The sequence below is a fragment of the Gymnoscopelus microlampas genome, assembly GCF_963454915.1.
Source record: "Gymnoscopelus microlampas genome assembly, chromosome: 12".
Lineage (NCBI taxonomy): Eukaryota > Metazoa > Chordata > Actinopteri > Myctophiformes > Myctophidae > Gymnoscopelus > Gymnoscopelus microlampas.
In genome coordinates this window covers 33,483,137-33,505,205 of record NC_139949.1, presented here as the reverse complement: position 1 = coordinate 33,505,205, position 22,069 = coordinate 33,483,137, and the positions used below count along the sequence as shown (strand labels likewise).

The following is a 22,069-nucleotide window of genomic DNA, read 5'->3' as shown; positions in this document are numbered from 1 at the left end:
GATATGAAACTAAATGACAATATCTTACTCCAAGTCGCAGGAATTAATTATTGGGTGAGTACACACGCAGCGCGGAATCGTTTTATACCACAAAGATCAGGCTGCTCCCCGGGTAGTCATGTGTATTTGGAATACATGAAATCTATGTAATTTTAGCCATTCTAGGGATACATATCTACAAGATCACAACGTGTCTGTGGCGTGTTGTATGCTTGTAGTGTTTTAAATGTTTTGAAAATAATAATAAAAAAGGAACGGTTTTGGACCCGACAGCGACGATATGTAAAATGTAGAAATACATTTGTTACACAGTGGCACTGAGCCCAAGAAAAAATATCCCTAATGGTAGAATAAAACATATTGTATCACATCGAATTATAGACTCAAATAAAACCACTACTTGGGATAATTAAGAAAAAGATTTTTATTGGTGATTCATTTTTTTTAACAAAACACAATACCAGATTGATGAAATCATAATAATCACTATTATCACCTTTACAATGATAAGCAGGTGTACAAAAAAGGTTATTAACAGATCTGCACTGTCATAGTCAACAGATGAGTGCCATTCACACACACCCAGTGACTGAGGAACATTCACTATACACAAGCAGAGAATACATCAACTTTTTCAACGTATTTTTTTTAGTCATTTTCTTTCTTTAATTTTTTTTTGTTTTGTTTTTATATATATATTGGCTATTGGGTATGGAATAGATATGGAAGATGAATAAATGATTTGGATTCACGATACAGTGGTTCAATTGATCAATATTTAAAAGCTTAACACAAGTGAAATTAATAGATTTTTCATAATATCAAAATCATAAGTGTAGAAATAAATAAAAAATAACAAAGGCATATCATAGCATAACACTACAGCATTATGTATATCTAGAAGGTTAAATTCAATTTCAGCAGGATAGAAAATGTGATTCCTGTAAGTTTTTTCATAAATTATTGTTTGTAAATGGTGTCTGTGTGTGTATGTGGGTGGGTGGGTGGGTGCGTGTGTGCGTGTTTGTAGGTGTGTGTGTGTGTGTTTGTGTGTGTGTGTGTGTGTGTGTGTGTGTGTGTGTGTGTGTGTGTGTGTGTGTGTGTGTGTGTGTGTGTGTGTGTGTGTGTGCGTGCGTGTGTCTGTATGTGTGTATTAGATGTGTACATATTCCAATACTCGTTTCCCAGTGGAAAAACATACCTATGTATATATATTTATATATATATTATCTATATAGTATCTGTTTCCTTTGCTTATAACATGCAAACAGCCACTTGGTGATTCTGACAGCACGGAGTTAACACCTGAAGGGGTCAGGGAGCATGTGTGTATGGGAAGGATTCAAACCAATAGCAGCACTAAAACCTCTACCCCTATAATGACTGCTTATACAACAGCCTATAAAAAAATAAAACAACAAGGTAAGATTTTGTGAAACTTTCGTTTCCATTCTGAAGTCGACTGTCAGACTGTCTCTCTCTACCATACCTGACCTATAGCACTGAGCCATGATGCTCTAACTTAACAAGGTCATTTCTACACAGTACAATCCCGAGTGTTCATTTAAATATGAAAGTCTACAAATTCAACCAAATGGACCCTTAATTTTAAATGAACACTCAGAATTTAAATGTGTAATGTCTGCAAATAGAGCGATGAAGCATAACTTCACTCATTTCACAACTGTGACCCCATTCATCTTTATCTTTTTGTTGCTTGCTGATAACCACTCATTCTCTTTTGGCTAACCTTTTCTTTTTAACTTCCACAATTATTTCAAATCCTCAGATAGAGCTCAAGTTAGATGATGTAAACTCATGTTTTTACGTGTATTACTGCAGGAGTGTTGCCAAAAGTTGACCACTTTTCCACCAGTGATAGCTCTAATCCTCCTTCAAAAAAGAAAAATATGTGCAGTATCTACAAAAAAATCAAGCGCCAAACATTTCCCACTTGCTTTGAGCCCATTTGAACTTGCATCATGAACATGCTCATACATCAGGTATCTGAGCAGTTATTATGTGCTATGGTTTGTATAGTGTAAAAAGGGGGGATTGTCTTTTTTGCTGTTGTTTCTGTTGGTAATGGGGCTCTAAGGATACTCTATTATTCCACTTTGGTCCCAAACAAGATATCTCGAACACTACTGGCAGGACTGCCATACACCTTCCTGCACTTTCATGTGCCCCAGAAGATGAACCCTACTGATTTTGGTATCTCCTTGACTTTTCCTCTAGCACCACCCTTAGCCCAAAATGTGCACACCAGAAACCTCAATATCTAATGGCTGAGCGCAGGGATTTAAGGAAGACAATTTTAGCCAAATGCTTCAAACTACTTAGTTCACATGGGGTATAAGGATCAGCACAACCTCTAGGGGGTGCTAGCAGAACTTTTAGAATCTGTATTCTTATTTTTCTCTATGTCCAAAGTGGAGTGAACTTCAACTCCAGCAACACTCCACCTGCTGCTACCTGGTTTGTTACTTTATAGCTCTGTTTCTTCTTCCCCTTCTCCATCTTCGCTCACATTTCATAAACAGCACAGTCGAAACCCTGTCCACTTTATTGCTGACCTCTCAGAGGTCCCGGTAAGGCGACATTTAAAAACAGTAATGGTAGCGATGACACTGATCTGTCATCAGCAGCTAGGACTTTGAATGGTTACTCATATTTAAGCACTGACACTGAAGATGCAATGTGTTCACTGTGTGTGTGTGTGTGTGTGTGTGTGTGTGTGTGTGTGTGTGTGTGTGTGTGTGTGTGTGTGTGTGTGTGTGTGTGTGTGTGTGTGTGTGTGTGTGTGTGTGTGTGTGTGTGTGTGTGTGTGTGTGTGAGTGCGTGCATTTATGTGTACAGTATGTATAAACGTGAAATCACACCCTTAACATGTTTCAACTGAACAATTCACCAGAAGAGAGTTTTAAGATGTCTTCCAACCATGTTGATTAGAAGAAACAGGAGCAGAGGGGTTAGGGGGGGACAGGCAACGGGCAAGCAAATCCTACAAGCACTTAAGCAGGTGAGGCAGTGGGGTAGGGCTTTTAAGAACAACTATTTAACATTCAAAGACAGAAGCAGAAGGATCAGGCTTGAACAGAAATGAAGCAACACGCAACTTTCCTGTGTCCCAGCCATATATTACACTCCTACTGAAAAGATGGCAATGTTATAGGCCTCAGTCTTGGCAGCTAGGTTAGAAATGTGTGTGTGTGTGTGTGTGTGTGTGTGTGTGTGTGTGTGTGTGTGTGTGTGTGTGTGTGTGTGTGTGTGTGTGTGTGTGTGTGTGTGTGTGTGTGTGTGTGTGTGTGTGTGTGTGTGTGTGTGTGTGTGTGTGTGTGTGAGAGCGAGAGAGAAAGAAAGAGAGGGAGATAAAGACGGGTAACGTTTTGTGTTCTGGAGGACTCTGTGTGTGCTGATACACTGTAGGTGTATGGCCCCGCGTAGACCTGTGCCATATTCTATGAGAGAAGGCTAGGCCAGGGGGCTGGTTGCATCAGCTGCCCTAAGTTCCTTAATTATAATGCAAGTAGGGACTTTCAAACTCCTGATTTCAGCGTTACCCAAATACAAGCAGCGGCACCACAAAAAGGTTTGGAAAACTGAAAGCTGCATTGTGCAACATGTTTTGATATCCCAAGCCATGACAACAATACTGTATGCGCTGTATGAATGTCTAGGTGCCGCAAGGGAGGAGGAGAGCTGGCTTGTTTTGAATCATAGCATCCTGCTATTGTACTTTCACTTGTTTATCAGTATTGTGTCACAGAATGCAGCTTTAAACCTAAGTAACAATTAAATATTCAAGCAAGCTCTAAAGCAGGTGCAAATGATATAAAGTCACAGAATTGCACTAACAGTAAAGCATGTCTCTTTTTTTTCTGCAGACAGCATAGTTTTTTTTCAGTAAGTCCATACCATTTTATAACTCAATCCTCATACAAAGTTAATTTACAAGTTTGAAATTTGAATTGTTGCCAGCCTATCTTTGTAATTATGTTCCATCAAAATAGTTAGGAACTGATGGTAAAAACCCAATATAGTAATTTACTAATCACAAACTCAAGTAATTTCTAAGGGCTTTAAGCCCTAACGTAGGAACAAACTTGTGCATAGCTGGTGCAACCTGGTCCAGATCCTCTCCGCACTGTGCTATGTTTCACTGGGAACAGAGGTCTTTGTAAGTGGTCAACTACATGTCCCATGTAGAATGTACCACATTCTCTTAGTAATGCTAATCTCAATGGACTATACATACATGTCAGGTGCCCTGATGCTTTTTTATTTTTGTATTTTGTACAAAAAGTCGTATTTCTTAACTAATAAAAGGCTTTCATGTTATGTGTGGAATGAAAGCCTCTGTTTCTGTTTTTAGATTGATATCCTCTTCACCTCTACTGGTGACTTGAGTGGGGGGTTGGGTGTGTGTGCGTTGGGGGCTGGGGGGCTAAGCTGATACTGTTCAGATACAAATACTGTTCCTTTTCAGGGGTGTTTTATTCAGGAAGGGGTGGGGCAGAAAGGCTATTCTATCCCAATACAATCCTTCCTGTTTGTTTGATTTAATCCTGCATTTCCTTCTAAAAGATGTCTGGCTACTAAGAACAATTTCTCTACCCAGAGCCTTAGGCTTCAGGTCATAGGCCTAAACGGGCCAAGAAAAGCAAAGAGGTGTGTGTTTGGCATATATTCAGATAGTGTAGTGAAGCCAAACGTCTTCTAATGGGGGCATGGCCACTTTACAGTGTCTATGCAAGTACGCCCCAAGGAGGATCCCTTGTTTCTAAAATATTCATTTGGCGATTTTTTTTTCTCAGGCTCAGTAATTTGGACAGCAGTTTGTTGCTAGCTCTCTTTCATCATCACCTCGTCTCCTCTACTCTTCCTCATCCTCCTTCCCTTTCTCTTTCTTCTCCTTTTTCTCTTTCTTCTTCTTCTTCTTCTTCTTGGCGTCGTCCTTCTTGCCAAAGCTTATGAATTCACCTTTGTCGTCCGCAGCGCCTGGCTCATGTCGGATGGAGATGATGGCCGGGGAGCCGGGGATGATGAAGGCTTCGGGCGGGATGTCTCCGGCCTGTCTCAGTGCCTGAGGTGGACCATAGGCCGCCCTGGCTCCATACTGGAATTGCCAGCTGTTACAGTTGATCCCTGCTCCCACTGGAGGTGACAGCTCCCCCCCGCCCTCTCCATCTTATTCGGATCATATGTGGGAGCAAAAAGAAGAAAACGTTAATGTTAAATGTTACTCATTACCTTAAATGTCCTGATCTTCACATTCCCAGTAGTTCCATAGTAACATTATTTACACTTACAATTTGGGTCTTTGAAATTAACCACTTGAACCGTTACGTCCCTATAATGGACATGACATAATAGGCGAATATTTGGTGAAAATAGGCACATATTTGGCTAAAGCAAATCTACATGCTTGCTTTGAGCTTGTAGATCGGAGGCCAAGGATAGAGCTTTGGGGGACCCCGGTCAAAGAAGTATATAGGATTTTAAGTGGTTAATGTCAGCTTAGGTTCTAACCTTGATTGGCCCTTGTATTATAAGTGTCAGTCAACGTTGGAAGAACCATTGCAGAGCAGTGTCAGTGGGAACAGTGGGGACGGGGTTATGGAAAGTGAATCATTTCCAGACAGCAATGCTATTGAGCCACAGGAGGTAACACTAGAGGGAACCTGACCTTTTTAGGGATTTTTTTTTATACCACAAAATGAATCTGTGTATCTATTTGTTGGGATGACTGCAAGTAATTCTACCCTAGCAGGACAGTGCTGGGGATCTTGGGTCATAAAAAGTCTTAAAGTGACTGTAAACCAAGGCAAAGCTTCAGACACAAAAATATGATACAAAGCTTGTTTTTATACCAAAAAGTGTATACAATTTCATGAAAACATGAAATAATAAAAGTGACAGACTGAAAAAGAATGAGATGATGATCTTAGCTGGATAGCGAGTAAAGATGTGATGAGAGATGGATAGAAAAAAATGAAGGAAAGAAACAGAAAGGGGTGGGCGGGTTGTGCAGGCATGGTGCTCTCAGGCCCACCACACCAGTTCCCTCTGCATTGACCTACTTTCTGTCTGTATTTTATTTAGATCAAACACAGGCCCTTGAAAAGGGATTCTGTTAGGTTCCCATTTGTAGGCTAATTATGATTATGTTATAGCTGGAGTGCTGAAATGAATTCTCATGTCCCAATGGGAAGTAGACTATTCAGAAAATACACACAGACCATACCGTGTCTGACAGATCCCTTAATTGAACATGGACAGTGTGAACAAATTGTCCACAGTTTATTAGTGTGTGTGTGTGTGTGTGTGTGTGTGTGTGTGTGTGTGTGTGTGTGTGTGTGTGTGTGTGTGTGTGTGTGTGTGTGTGTGTGTGTGTGTGTGTGTGTGTGTGTGTGTGCGTGCGTGCGTGCGTGCGTGCGTGCGTGCGTGTGCTAAAAGTAGGCCTACACTACGGGTTAGGGTTGTCCGATATTGGCTTTTTTACCGATAACCGATATACCGATATTGTCCAACTCTTAATTACCGATACCGATATCAACCGATACCGATATATGCGGGGATTATTGTGATTAGGGTAAGCTCAAATTTCATATCACACACACCATATACAGTAAGAACTCCTGTAACTTATTTATAAAGCAAAAAAAAAAAAAAAAAAAAAAAACGATACCGATATTTTCCCGATATCAATTTTTATGCTAATATCGGCCGATAATATCGGGAGGCCGATAATATCGGACATCCCTACTACGGGTAGTATATGCTGTCAAACAACTGGTCAACAGGTCATTGCATTTAAACCACTGTAACTCCTATTGCCATTAGAATCAAATAATTTCATGTTTTAGCTAATGAGATTAATTATACCGCAAATGTCCACAAAAAAACGAACAGACTGTTTATGGATAACATGCTATTGCTGTGATACTGTAGATACTGTAGCTTTGAGGTATCAAAAGCTTGTTCATATAAGCTACAGTACATCGATTACATCTGACAGTGCAAACTGTTGTTATATATGCCTTATGAAGGTGTATAAATTCATGTTCAAATCCATGACCAAGTAAGCCAATATATTGTGTTTATCTAGAGTTTAATCAAGTGAATATTATGTTGGTGTCTTGGGGTACTTGTGCAGTTCATCCCTAGTTGTGGCTCACCCTACCCTCACAATTAAATTGGAATAGTGGTCTAGTTATTAATGAAATACTCATGATGAAGTATGTCTGTGTGTTTGCACATACAGCTTATGTGCATGCATGTGTGTGTGGACTGCTGTTAGCTGGTCTAAACTCAATCCACAACTGAGAAATTGTACTTGCACTTCTGTTGTTTGCACTGTTGTCTCACCTGTTGTGTGTGTGTGTGTGTGTGTGTGTGTGTGTGTGTGTGTGTGTGTGTGTGTGTGTGTGTGTGTGTGTGTGTGTGTGTGTGTGTGTGTGTGTGTGTGTGTTAAACTCTAGTGGTCAGATAGTGGTCAGATAGTGCTGATAAGCGGAGCAGACAATGTTGAATGCAAAGTGTCTTGTCGCTTAGAGAAAGTCAGTTTGTGATGTCTAGGTCTATGTTTGAGTCTGTGGACCAGCTCGCATAATGTGGTCAATCTTCTCTCCTTCTTACTGTGTCTGTACAGTACAGTTCCAGAGTTTCATTAAGCAAGTATACTTAATGTTAAGTAAGACAGGATGAATAAGGATAATTCCTTTTAACAGGTCGTTCATGAAAGTCCTTGCGGTCTTGTTTCCAATGAGAACCTGTGAGCAATTAGGGGTTAAGAGTCTTGCTCAGGGATACATTTCATTTCATCGACACACATGCTGGCCTGGCCTGGAATCGAACCTGGGGCAACCAGGGCCTCTGGCTCCCTAGGCGGGCTCACTAACCACTCAGCTATGGCCGCCCCATAAAACATACATACTGTATGCATCTAGTATGTAAATACATTTGTATTACCAAATTCTGTGACCAAGTTTCAAATGTCAAGCATCCATCATTTCAACAGCATATGCTATTTACATAATCTACATCTTCTCTATAATTTCACACATTTGGAACTAGAGTTTAACCCATTTCTTAGATTTTGCCGCAATGCCTCTTTGTATTAATTATTGTGTATCATTTAAAAAAGGGGGGACAAATCTAATGAGCAAAGTGCTGCAGCTACAGTATAACATGCTCTGCTTGCCCAGTGTCATTGTGTCTGCTAATATGGGGGATTATATGTAGCACTGGTTATGCTTGATAATACTGTAGCTCATGTCACACTGCAAGCATCCCTTTGAAATGGCTGATGGGTATTATCATTGGTAAGCAGGTCAATATAGCACCTAGATGTGTTTCCACACTCATTTCTCATGTCGTACATTCTAAGTGCACTCATGTGTCTGAGACTTGTCCATTGTTACATTTCATCTTAGTCTGCACAGTTTCAAGAACCGTGCTTTGCTTGTACAGCACATGTCACATGTATTACAGGATTTCACATCAGGGGTAATTCTAAATCAATCCATGAATGCATTGTTTCCTGACGTGTACTGCATGACCCCCCTCTTTTCCTCTTAACACCTGTCGTACCCCCCCCCCCCCCCCCCTTCTCTGTCTCTAAATCTTCCATTCAGAGATATGACTGGTTGCCATGGGAACTGCCTTCGCCCACTCCCTGCTGAAGGAGGGTGCGGTTGCTGCAGCAATCCCTCAGTTAGACAGTGTTGCCTAGCGACCAGTCACATGGCGTTCCCTAGCAACAACGCTACTGCAGGAACCTGCCAATCCTCTTTACCTTTCTTTCTCTCTCTCTCTCCATCCCCCCATACCTCGCTTTCTCTCTCTCTCTCTCTCCATCCGCCTGCATTTCTCCTGTGCTCATCTTCCCAAAATTGAATGCGATAGCTTCTCTCGATCCACATTATATAACTATTATTATTATCCTTAATCACTCCTCACCTCAGACTACTGTATTTCTTTCCACAGTGCCACAAGTCTCATGCAATAATATCCATGTACAAAATGACAGTCTGTCTTTTGAAAATGCATTTCAATGTAGGACACACACAACTTCATTGCAATCACGAAACATTAATGGAAATGTAGCACTGCTGCATAATAATCAACCTGGCTGCAACACAGAGCCACTCCTTGTGTTACACAAGACTCCCTTCTACAATGAAGCCTCAATGCTAAACCTTCCGTACACTGCATTATCTCCTACCTTTACTTGTCTCTTTACAAGAAAAGAGACTAACTTTTCCATTTGAGCCTCTCTCTCTTTCCATTCACCCTCTTTTCCCCGCAGAGAGAAGCTTTCCCATAGATTCAATCAGACTCCTTCTCACTGACTGACTGACTGGCTGACTGGCTGGCTGGCTGGCTGGCTGACTGACTGACTGACTGACTGCTGACTGTGAGGTTCAATTCATAAAGGTCTCACAGGTAGTTTGTGGTATTTACCTGTGTAGGCCCTATAAAGACAAGAATGCATTCGCCATCTGTTTTGAATAAGGGGTGTCATGTTTTGCAATTAATTAAGCTTACCTAGACTATTTCTGTTATTAAGGTTTTGTGATTTCTCTGACTGACTGGCTGGCTGGCTGGCTGGCTGGCTAGGTGTCTGTGATGTCCTCCACCCTAGTCCCTCATACCCATGTTCTAATTCCAGATGGTGGACAGAAAATCAATGTGAGCACAACCTAGGCAAGCAGTAAAGCCTTTTCACTGGAGCACAGCACAGCAACAAAACTCACCCCACTTTCCCCATTGACTCAAAGTCTCACCCACTGCCTTTCTACATTTGATTTAAATAGTATCTATAAATTGACTTAATTATTAGCTTGAACATATCACTGCTTTAAATAGTATAGCCTACTCTATTTACAGTTATTACCATTGTCCCAGATTTCCTACATTTCTGTACCAGGATTGTTTTCTTTTCTTTTTTTTTACTTGACTGCCTATTTAGATCTGTGCCACTTCATCTTGTGGCTGACATCGTTTTTGGGTGAATGTCTGTGTAATTGTTTATCATGGGCTCTCCACTACCACCCCCAGGCTTGTCTCTGGTGTCTCAGCTGGCACGGTTCTTGGCTGTCCCCCTGTGGTTCCTGCGTGATAGGCTTGCTCTCACCTGCAGCACTGGAAACGGTGGGCCAGTTTTGAACCAGCATTCCCTGGGCCCCCATCATACCCTGGGCCCCCAGCATTCCCTGGGCTCCCTGCATGGCTCCCTGCATCATAGATGCTCCCTGCATCATAGAGGCCTCTTCCATGTGGACAGAGCTGGAACACAAAACACACATTCCCAAATGTGCATAATTAGAAACAGCCAAGCATCTGTTGCACCACTGCATTGTGCCGTTGTGCAACTGCGATTTATTGGCTGCTGGCGAGTCAAGGACAAAATTCTGATCAAATGCCAAAGCAGTTACATAAGTATGCACAACGATACTTTACTCAAGTATCATTTCTAAGCAGAGAGGGGGAAAGAACCACAGCTGTCATAACAAAGCTCCAAACATCGCCTTTCAGAACATCAGATAATAACATAATTATGACCAGATAGTTCCTATACTGTAAATGTTTATTTCCATTTCGAAAAGGAAAGCAAAACACAACATTCATATGGGATGGCATAGGCATGAACAATAAAATCAAGGAAAAATGGATTTGTCCATACATTCAAAATGAACATAGGGCTTATAGAGATGTAGCTACACCCTGGCCTTGGCCTCTGCAATGCAGCACTATATGTGCTACTGTGCTTGTGAGAATACCTGTCTCTGTGAATCTTCTTTTTTTCTTTTTGTCTCTTTTGAGGTGATACAGACTTTATCTATAGATTGGAGATTTGACATAACATTCAAAATGGTTAAATGCGCTCTAAGCATAGTGCAGAGGCTTCAGGAAGTAAGTACCATACAGGTGAATGAGAAGGGATTAGTTGTACTGTATATTGTTAAGTAGTATAATAGTTTAGTTAGAATATAATGCAAAAGGTATGGTAATCACCACCCCAGGCTGGGTGCGGCAAGTTTAGAAGTAGGACTTCTACCCTGGCTGTCTAAATGAGGAATGTGGGTCAGTAATGAAGGTGTTGTATGCTGCTACACTACTTGTGCATGCTTAAGGGGCATCCACACCAAGCACAATAAGAACTATATTATAAGAATAATTATGTTAACGATAACATCCACACTGATGTTGTTGTGACACAGTAGGCACAGAACAATTTCTAAAATGATAGTTCTAAGTATAGTTATCATGCTTGGAGTGGACGGCCCATATCTGTAAGGCGTTGGGGGGTTGTCATGTGACTGTGTAGTGTGGGACATTATGAGTGTGGAGGTTAAGACTGCAGAGGGTGAATGGTAAAGGAACTGCAATTTTAAAAGATATTGGTCAAGCGCAATGAAACCGCTTGATCATCTTATTTATGATACAATGATTATATGACATAATACACATACTTTACAATCACTCCACATCAGGGCTGTAACGCCAGATTAAATTATGGAAGGGTTTTTATTGTGCTTTTATTTACTTTTAGTGCAGACTAGTACAGGAAAGAGAGGGCAGAGGACAGAGAGACATGTGAGACAAGACAAGAGGAACTCGGTCCCCACAGGTTCATGAAGTAACTGGATGCTCCACCAGGTACCCCAAGGACGAGGCTTCTTTTCTATTTCAATTGTCCTGCTCATTTCTGTATTTGTCATACAACTGTTCAAGTTCTTTGAGACTTTGCAATGATTGCAATGCATTTTTTTACCATCACAAAATAGAAAAAAACTAAACCTACAATAATGAATAAATAGATTAGAGACTAATCTGTAAGGCTATAAAATAGAGTTGGAGGGAAAATAATCATTGCTACTATTTGAGACACACATCTGGGTTTTTGACCAATAAGCACCTTTGTTTGGCCCGATTTCGGGACAGCTGCTGTTTTTTTGGGCTAAACAAAGGCATCACGTGACGTTGATCCCCTTCCCCTATTCGCTCATACTAGGACATGACGTATGTGTAGGCAGAAGAATATGGAACTGTTCTCATACTGTATCAGTAACAATTAATTTCATAAGAATTCACATAACATTTCTGATAATGACAAGAAGCTTTAACTGGTGACTATGTGCAAAGTTAGTATGTTCCTTTGGTCCATGCCTAATTAATTATACATAGTATTGATCACTAAAAGAAAAAAAGAGAATGACAGGAGGTGCATGGAAGAGTAACGTGAGACGCAAATGAATACAACAATCAATACAAACACATTTAAAATATAATATATAGAACTCATTTGCGATTATGGTACGAAAATGAAAAACTCCTTATTCTGACCACAAAACAAACAAACAAACAAAAAACTTAATACGGATATGAACAAATTAACCACTTTCAAGTAACCTGGCATCTCTATTTTGGGCATATCATCATAGGTGAAAAATGTTCAAACATTTTTCTAAAATAGCAGATCTTCTGTACAGTAGCTGTGAGCTATTCTTGCCTTGCAACGTCGTCACAGGACAAAGTATAAATCAGCCCTAAGGGGTTTATTAACAAATCTACTAGGGGTAACAAATGTCATCTGCAGTCTTCAAGGATTTGGAGAGGTGTGGATCTTTCACAGTGTATCTGCATGCAAGTGTGCACGTGCGTGTGTGTGCGTACAATGATCTGAGAAAGGTCATAGCCGGCTCATTTGTCCTTCATGCTTCTTGCGTAAAGACTGTAAGGGGGGGGGGGGGGACATGCAGAATGTTGATGACCTATATAATATCACACTGCAGAGCAACTGTAATTGGAACCCATTGATGCTCAAATAAAGACTTAGTAGTTGTGACAGACAGTGGTAATTTCTCATCTGTGAGTTACATTGTGTTGTCTAACTTGTCTGATGACACGTATGGGTGTTGTGTTGTGTTTGTGGAGTGAAGCGACTGCATATGTGAGCAGTGCTGTGTCAGGATTTAAAGATGCTCTATTGTCTCAGAAAGGGCTCAAAGTTGTGCATCCTTGATCAATATAATGGCACTGTGGATGTGCCTTAGAGTGGCGTTGCGTCGTTTTCTTTTGTTGTCAAATACCAAAAGTCACAAAAAAGTTAAAGGTTAGAAAAAAACAGGGGGTAAAGTGCTTACCTCTGCATCCCTGCCCTCAAAGATGCGGAGTATCTCCAGTCAGCATTAGGGGCTTTGGGCTGAGAGAGAGAGATAGAGTGGGAGAGAGAGAGAGAGGGAAGGATTAGTTTGATCTCATACAAAGTGAAGCCAGGCTAGGCTGAGGTCTCATCAATAAATCATTCCACACTTCCCAGCCCTGGATCTGTTATAAGCACTGCAGTTGGCCAGCCGCAAGCACACAGACACGCATGCATGCATGCATGTACGCACGCGTGCATGCATGCACGCACGCACGCACGCGTGCACACACACGCACATACACACATGGAGAGACTACAACCACTTGAACCCTATCCCTATTCTCGGGCTAACATTCGGCAAAAAAAAAACAGATCTACGAGCTCACAACGCATCGCAATCGGCTATTTTCGTCAAAGACATTTGGTGTCAAGTACAGAGCCAACCCGGTCATTTAAGTATTAGTTTACTATGGGTTTAAGTGGTTAAAAAGCATATTGATGGATCCACAGACACCCAATCTTGCTTTCCTGTTTCTCTGTAAACATGACAACTGTGAGAGTAGATGTGCCTCAGTGGGGCTTTTAAAAATAATTGAGTATCCAAAAATACAAAATTACAAAAGTAAAATTTCCCCAAACATTTTCCAGACCTTTTCCAAAAACATCAACAATAGTGAAAATAGCATATCTACAATCTCACACGTTGTGAGCTTGTAGTTCGTCCACCACTCCATACAGCCTTGTGAGTGAGTTAAAGGGGAGTAAATCTGCCTGCTCTTCATGGGGATGGGTTGAGAGCTATGGGCAGGGAACACCCAACAGCACCCCTGGTAAATTATTGCTCCAATGAGTGGAAGCCCTCATCACCAAGGCAACCACATCCTCCACCTCTGTATTAGCAGAGTGAATGAAGCATGTGCTGTCTGAGATCAGTCATGAATGACTTCATTATTTTAATGTTCGAACATCTAACACGGACAATTGACATGGACTATTAGATGCTTCTGTATGTGTTGTTGGTTTTTAGTAAATAGGTCAATATAAACATGTAGGATGTTGTTAGCTTTATATTGCAATTTGATGTGTTGATCTCATGATCTGTATCTTCTTTTTGTGCATGATAGTCAGACAAACTGAAATTGGACAGTGAAAAATTAGTAAAAATTCTATTTGTGATGCTGTTCCCTATGTCAGACAAATGTGTCTGATATCTGATATTTGGGAATTCTCAGATCAACTGCTGTTTGTTTCTTTTCAAAATATGTAATTTTACACAAAATGATTCTGCTGCTGTTTGCTACTTTGAAGTTATGTTCAGTTTTGTTATTGCGACACTCATCAATGGTAACTGTTTATCATTGATTATTGCTAACACGTGGTATTCATATACTGGATACAGGAAATGTTTTGAGAAAGAAATAATAGTATTTCAGACAAAAAAAAAGGAAAAGGAAAAAAACATTTCAGCATGTGTCCCAGTGCTCAATTCAGAAGGGAGTATATTCTGCAGGGAGACCCAGTCTCTCTGAGTAAATCAAATTTATGGGACCAGGAAACAGATGCTAGAGGTTCATTTCATTTTCATGGCCACTCTTATCTCGGCCCGCGATTCCATTAGTGTGTTACTAATGACTGATGACCTCGTAAGTTTGTTAATGACTCATCTAGATGTAGACTCCTGATCTCTTATGTACCTCTGTGCCAATGACCTGACACTGAACAACATATTTCAATCTTGAAACCTTCAACATATCCAACCCCCACACAATAACAGCCGGAGAATACATTTACAAAGACATGGTGCAACTGTTGTCTACTCAGGTTCAAGTAGAGTTCAAATTTCTCAGTGCTTGTACTGTATGCAATATAAATCTGTGGTCTCTTTTTTAGTTTAAAACCATGATCAAATTAGATTATTTACAGATATTCACGTAAGTGCATTTATCTTCGATTCATTTTAGTCAGCTAACATTTCAGGGAAAGGATTAAATGAAAACTCACAGTGACAAATAAAGTTGTGGTACTCCAGGACCAAAGTTTATCTTCCTGAGTATTTAAAATACCATTCTACCGTCAATACATTATGTATTCACAGCTTATGTGCATAGACATATATATACTTTTTCTGTTAATCATTTTATTTGTTTACATTTTCTCAACAGAATAATTTAGTCAATGTTGGAAAATCATTGACTAAATTATTTGTATCAACAACATTGGTATCTAATGTCATTATTATAATAAATCATAAAATGTCATTAACATTAGAATTTTGTTAGCAAGGATATCTTTTCAACTGGGATTATTTTCAGCTAGATTTCTCAAATCAATTCACATTTTAAAATGCATTTAAACACAATGAACTTCGTCAAAAAATAACCACACAATTATATTTAACACAAGCCAACATCTGAGTCCTACAGAACTGGTACACAAGCTTATATTATTAGAGCAGGCAACCCAGACCTCTAGTTGTTGTAAGCATGAGTTCACGGCAATTAAACAGGGACACAATCCTACAAACAGTGAAATCCCATGGAAGCACGGCCCAGTTAACTAAAGCACACATGAACTGAATATGGCTTCCCTCCTTAAAAGTACTGCAATCATCTGCAGATTAGTTGTCAGCGACCTCAAACCTCTGATTTGAATGGTTCTGTGATAGACACATCTGCCAGAAATTATATCATGACAAAATGAGAGAGAAAACCATTCTATAAGGTTACAGAATGTGTCTGTCCAAAACCAAGCTGTTCCAATTCCAACATGACAGGCAGTTCATGTCCTGTTAAGCTGCTCATCAACCACTTAAAACCTATATACATGATTGGCCGGGGTCCCCCAGGGGCCTATCCTTGGCCCACTCCTTTTTTTTCCCTATAAACCAAATCTCTTTGAAGAAAATCGCTGATAGACAATGTGTCATTTTGCAATGCGTTGTGAGCTTGTATATGCTATTTTCACCCATTTACATGCTCAGAATAGGGATGCTCAGGTTCATGTGGTGAACCAATCCGAGGTTCCAGGTTTGAATATGCACAACTGTTTAAATAATTAATCTAAAGCAGTGCATTGCTGAGAAAGTGTATTCATACTCAACACATAACAAACTCACATACTGTATGCAGTTGTTCATACTGGTAGTACATAGAACTGGCAAAGTGAGATGAGGTCAAGTCCATTTCGCACAGAGTAAGCAAGCAGATCTGTCCTTAGTGTAGATGTGATGACAACATCAAACTGAAACATAAATCCCTGAACCAGCAGAAATAAAGCAGGCCTCCTGAAAAACATCAGGACTGACACTAATGCAGTGTGAGTGCTAGGCTGGGTGGAGGGGCTGCACAGTGCAACTGGGAGAAGAACAAAGAGAATAAGGCCCCAAAAGCATTGACTTCAGCAGTAAATGGGAATGGATAAATAACCTGACATATTCTCATATTCTTGACTTATTGTTGACATAATTACAGCAATTCCTGACAGCAAATGGCATTATGAAAATGGGCTTCTGTGTAACAGGCCTGTGGTGGTTTGTGACTTAGAATGGCTAAAATATTGCTCCTTCTAAAATGGTTGGGTGTTACTATACAATGTCAATGTCCCCAAACCATATCTATAGATTATCCCTATATCAATTTCCTTCTAACAAATATATAGTTTTTAGCTTCAAGGCATGTGAACAGATAAATAAATATTCAAAAATGTATACACACCTCTGGACATATTTGCATGCCCGATGCATCAGGCATACTCAGCCGGCGTACAAATCCACTCCCACTCGTGAAGAAGCGCTCTGCCCCCCCACTGCCCCAGGTGCCGCTGATGGGACGCCCAGTGTTGTAGAACATGAAAGTGTCACTGCCAGAGGTGGCTGTCAGGCATGTCTTGTAGCAGTAAGTCTTTGTCAAAGAGCCATTACCACGCACTTCAATGTAGTGAGGCTCTACTTTGAGGTCCCTCCGTAGCACCACGTTGTTGTTGGGTTGCCCCCCAGGGCCGCCAGCGCCCCCTCCGGCGCCACTTACGCTGACGTTCCCGCCGTCCGGCGGTGGTTTCTGTGACACGCAGCAGGGAGAGCAGGACCCTGGTTGGGAGCAGTATGCGTGACAGCGCACGATGGCCAACACCACCACGGTAACCAAGAACACAAAGGTGGTAGCACTCAAGGCCACGATCAGGTAGAGGGTGACGTTGGAGAAAACCGATGAGCTGTGGGGCCGGATAATCCTCTTTGGGTCAGGGATGACCTTAGGCGGCACCTCCATGACGGCCACGTTGATGGTGGCAGTGGACGAGAGAGCAGGCTGGCCATGGTCTCTCACCAGTACGGTCAGGCTGAAAGAGGTGGAGTTGTCCTCGAGTACGCGGCGTGTGGTGCGGACCTCTCCGGTGTGCTCGTGCACCTTGAACAGATCCATGTCGGTGGCCTGCTCCAGCATGTAGTCCAGCCATGCGTTGGGGCCTGCGTCGGCATCGTACGCCACCACCTTGATCACCAAGGCACCGGGTTCTGCATTCTTCACCACTGTCTCTATGGAGCGTGTTCCATTGGCTTTAGGGTTGACTATCACCGGAGCATGGTCATTCTGATCCATGATGTAGATGTAGACGGTGGCAACCCGGCTGAGCGGAGGAATGCCTCCATCTTGAGCTTTGACCTGGAAGTGAAACTCCCTGAGTGACTCGTAATCGAAGGCTCGCAGGGCATACGCCTCGCCCGTATCAGCCTTCACAGACACATAGGAGGTGACAGGGATGCCATGATTGTTGTCGTTGAGCACAGTGTAGGTGATGCGTGCGTTCTCGGCGATGTCTGCGTCCTGCGCTTTCACAGTGCACAAGGAGGCCCCGGGGGCATTGTTCTCAGTAACGTAGACGGTGTACGACGTCTGCTCGAAACGCGGCGGGTTGTCGTTGACGTCTGCCACGTCCACCTGTATGGTCTTCTTAGAGGAGAGGGGTGGGTTTCCACCATCAGTGGCGCTGAGGGTGACATTGTAGGCAGCAGTGGTCTCGCGGTCAAGGAAAGCTGAGGTAACGAGAGTGTAGTAATTTCTGAACGATTTGATTCTAAAAGGGAGGCCCTGGGGGATCTCCAGGCTCACCTGTTTGTTGGCCCCTGAGTCCCTGTCTGTAACACTAATCAGGGCCACAACTGTGTCAGCACGAGCATCTTCCCTCACTGGGCTGGACAGAGATGACAACACTATTTCGGGAACATTGTCATTCACGTCCACCACCTCTACCACCACCTTACAGTGTGCTGCCACAGCCCCTGGGCCCTTGTCCATTGCCTGAATGTACATTTCATAGGAGTTTGTCTCTTCATAGTCAACATTGCTCCTTACTCTAATCTCTCCACTGTTGGTGTCCATTAAGAACATCTGTCTTACTCTCTCTGGCGTGTAGCTGCTGAAGGAATAATAAACTTCCCCATTTGTGCCCTCATCCAGGTCCGATGCGTTCAGTTTAATCACAAGCGTGTCGTTTGGTGAGTTTTCTAACAGTTTCACTTTGTACACTGAGCTATCAAACAAGGGCACGTTGTCATTGGAGTCCAGGACACGCACATTGACTCTGGCCGTGCCCGTTTTTTCTGGCGTCCCACCATCCTCAGCACTTAGAATTAATTGGTGGTAAGGCGTCTGCTCGCGATCGAGGGGCCTTTTGAGCACCAGCTCAATGTGCTTTGCATTCATGGAGGGTTTATTAGAAACCAGTGCGAAGTGATCGTTTGGACTGAGTCGATAAACGCGTACCGCGTTGGAGCCCATGTCTGGATCCTGGGCATTTTCAATAGGGTAACGAGTTCCCGGCAAAGCCGATTCTGAGATTTCCAGTTGATACTCGTCGCTGGGGAACTGCGGCGCATTGTCATTGACGTCCAGAATCTCCACCTCAACATGGTGCACCTCAGACGGGTTTTCGAGAAGCACCTCAAAATGTAGGATGCAGGTGCCGCTTATATCGCACAGTGTCTCTCTATCAATCCTTTCATTGACAAATAATCTCCCATTTTTGGGACTGACATTCACGTATCGTTTACCGCTGCTGGAGGTTACCTTGATTTTTCGGGTGCCGAGCTTTCGAATATCCAGTCCCAGGTCCTGCACCAGATCGCCGACCAGCGCTCCATTTTCTAATTCTTCCGGAATTGTGTATTTTAACTGTCCAAACGCAAGGCCACAACATAAGAAAAATAGAACAAAATAAAAAGGCACATGATTTCCTATACAGTTACATATCCCGGCAAAAGCCATTGCAAGCTCATCGAATCCGCAGATGGATTAAACACACTTTCCGTCTTTTTAGCTCGCAATATCTCTCATCCCACCACCGCATTAAAGTGGGCTAATTAGTTTCCCGTTAAGTGAAACAGGAGCATATCCTCCATCCTGTGAACCGTCGGAGATGAACCCACAGTCTCCAGCGCACCCATACTTTTCTTTGTCCGTGCTATAGCTGCCTTTTTCTGTCTGCTTTGCGCGCGGCTGACGGGTGTGTTTCCACTGGAGCTGCGTCTCCCACCCTAGCGCGCACACACACATACACAGTCTAACACTGCAGCCAGCAGCCCCCCTCCCCACCCGTCCCCTCCCCTCTCCTCTCCTCTCCTCTCCTCATATCCCTCCATCCCTCCATTACCAGCATAGACGGGCAGTAGCTACACACCCCAGGAAATTAAATGAACAAACAAACAAACAACGAAAACGCTCTCATTTATTATTATTATGTTCCTTTATTTTGTCATTCATATCATATACACTCGTGGGACACAGAATGACTTATCAGTGTAATGGACACTGGTGTAGTGTATAGGTATAATTATCAAATGTTGACTAGCCTATATCCGTAATTGCTTTGTCTGCATACAATGTGAACACTGCTCTCGTGGCAGTCCACTACATTTACACCACCACATACTGTCATCATAACATAACGCTTTACCCTAATAGTGTCACCAGCGCATCAAACATGTGCAGTCGTTTGGTAGACTGGGACTTATTTGTCTTCCTTTGTCTGAACTGGGAGTCGCATGTTATTGCCTGTAGCGACTCTGCAGCGCATTGTGGGCGAGTGGGCGCAACCTAACGCATGGAAACCATTTGGGTAAATACACAGCTAGACTGCAGGCATTGCACTGACAATCACAACCTTCCCGACACAGTGATCAGTGTCACTGCTAGACCTCACACTGTCAACTCGCATCATCGCATCTCAGATAACCTACCGTGCTGCAATAACGCAGACGTCTCATTTCGTTTTTGTAGCCTTAGCCCATTGATGAAGGCGCTGCTGCATATCATTAGCCTACATGTCGGTTGTATGTAGGCTAAGCATAAGGCTATCTCAAATAACTCATATTCCTTGAAAGTACATTTGAGTTATGCTATCTTGCTGAATACATTTATACATCAATAAAGAAACAAATGAAATAAATAAATAAATAAATACATTAATGAACTGATTAATGCATTAATGTATGAATGTAGCCTATAATTAATCAATGTATTTGTTTATTCATGTATTGGTTTATTAGTTTATTAATAAATGTATTTGTTTATTGATTTATTGATTTATTAGTTCATTCATTTCTTTATTAGGCTTATTTATTTAATTAAAGCCAATATTATCAAGAGAATAAAAGGCTTCTTTCGTCCTAAAATGTAAATATCAAAAAGACGTATTACCATCATAATAAAGTTGAGCTTAAATACCCAAATAACCTGGGGCAAAAAAACAGTTCAAAAGAGGTTAAAAGAAGTGTTTCAGCACCATAGAAGCACAAAAATGCTCATGCATATTCAACTTATTTCTCAGTTTTACCATGCAATTTGATGGCTAAACTCCATTATTGTTAACCAAAACAAAATTAAACTGAGCAGCTTCCAAGCCCCTTATCTGAAATAAACAAAACAAGCATAATAATAATAATAATAATAATAATAATGAGAGAGGGAAATGTTATAGATAACTCTGAACTGGAAGATACTCCTACACAAACACCCTCCACATCATACTGGTGAAAGGAAAATTGTCTCCATGCTTGATCAAACACCCTTGTAGATGCAGAATTTACATTTAACATTTAGTTTTCTAAATTATACAATATCCTGTGTATTAAATATATACAGATGAAATATACATTTGTGTGGCTTGTATCAGCACAAAGCAAAAAGGGGGGGGGGAAGAAAACAGTTGTTAATCACCAAGTAATCAGCAGCCTTGCTACAGGGTAACAACGTAGACGTTGGGATCATAACATCATATAGAATACACAGACTTGAGTCATGTAATGGAGATCATTAACTGTAAACTAAACCAGTGTAAACTACAAAATCCCTGGACATACTGCATCAATGCCAGTGCTAGAGAGATTGATGGAGCTGAGGTCCAAACAGACTGCTGGCCAAAAGAAAGGGCCTGAAGTGTAATTTATACTCCAACACATGCATGGTGTTGCCTGCCTAAAATAGTAGATTTTCAAGCTAACAACGCGACACAGTGTCACTAGCTTGAAATCTGTTTTTGTCGAGCAACACTCATGTGTGAGTATAAATTAAGCTTACTGTAAGTCGGTCACAACAGCTGGCATCAACTACCACAACGCCTTGAGCAAGATAGGCCTACTGTAGATCACTAGGTCAATGAGTCATATAGAGGATTGCCATAAAGGCACCTTCGAATAATCTATGCAGAGGTATGCAGCTATATAACTGTAAGACAATCATACTACTGTGATTAATATGAATAATACTTTTTTTTGTAATTGGAAGATTATGGAACAAAGCAGCCTTCTTTAGAAACAAGAGTAAAACAAAAAAATCAAATAAAAAAAAATTAATGGTCATGTTTAAGCTAATTGGCTACAATACAAGGGCAACAATTTATTTAAAGGTGTCCATAAGACTG

The 22,069-nt window shown here is 41.5% G+C and overlaps 1 protein-coding gene across 1 annotated transcript; it reads right to left on the bottom strand.

The window, feature by feature from the left end:
* Window positions 1–406: 406 nt before the first annotated feature.
* LOC311057832 (protocadherin alpha-C2-like) lies at window positions 407–19,642 on the bottom strand. Its single transcript, XM_084074926.1, has 4 exons — window positions 16,870–19,642; window positions 13,155–13,213; window positions 10,142–10,293; window positions 407–5,190 (listed from the first exon to the last, which is right to left on the bottom strand). Exons 1-4 carry the CDS (start codon window positions 19,414–19,416, stop codon window positions 4,877–4,879), a joined length of 3,072 nt encoding a protein of 1,023 aa, XP_083931052.1. The 5' UTR covers window positions 19,417–19,642; the 3' UTR covers window positions 407–4,876.
* Between the last annotated feature and the right edge of the window lie 2,427 nt (window positions 19,643–22,069).

Coding starts and splice junctions, on each gene's coding strand:
- LOC311057832 (XM_084074926.1), bottom strand. CDS start 19,416: ATGGCTTTTGCCGGGATATGTAACTGTATAGGAAATCATGTGCCTTTT. Junction 13,214..16,869: donor GCATGCAAATATGTCCAGAG/GTGTGTATACAT, acceptor TCTCTCTCTCAG/CCCAAAGCCCCTAATGCTGA. Junction 10,294..13,154: donor TTGAGGGCAGGGATGCAGAG/GTAAGCACTTTA, acceptor TTTGTGTTCCAG/CTCTGTCCACATGGAAGAGG.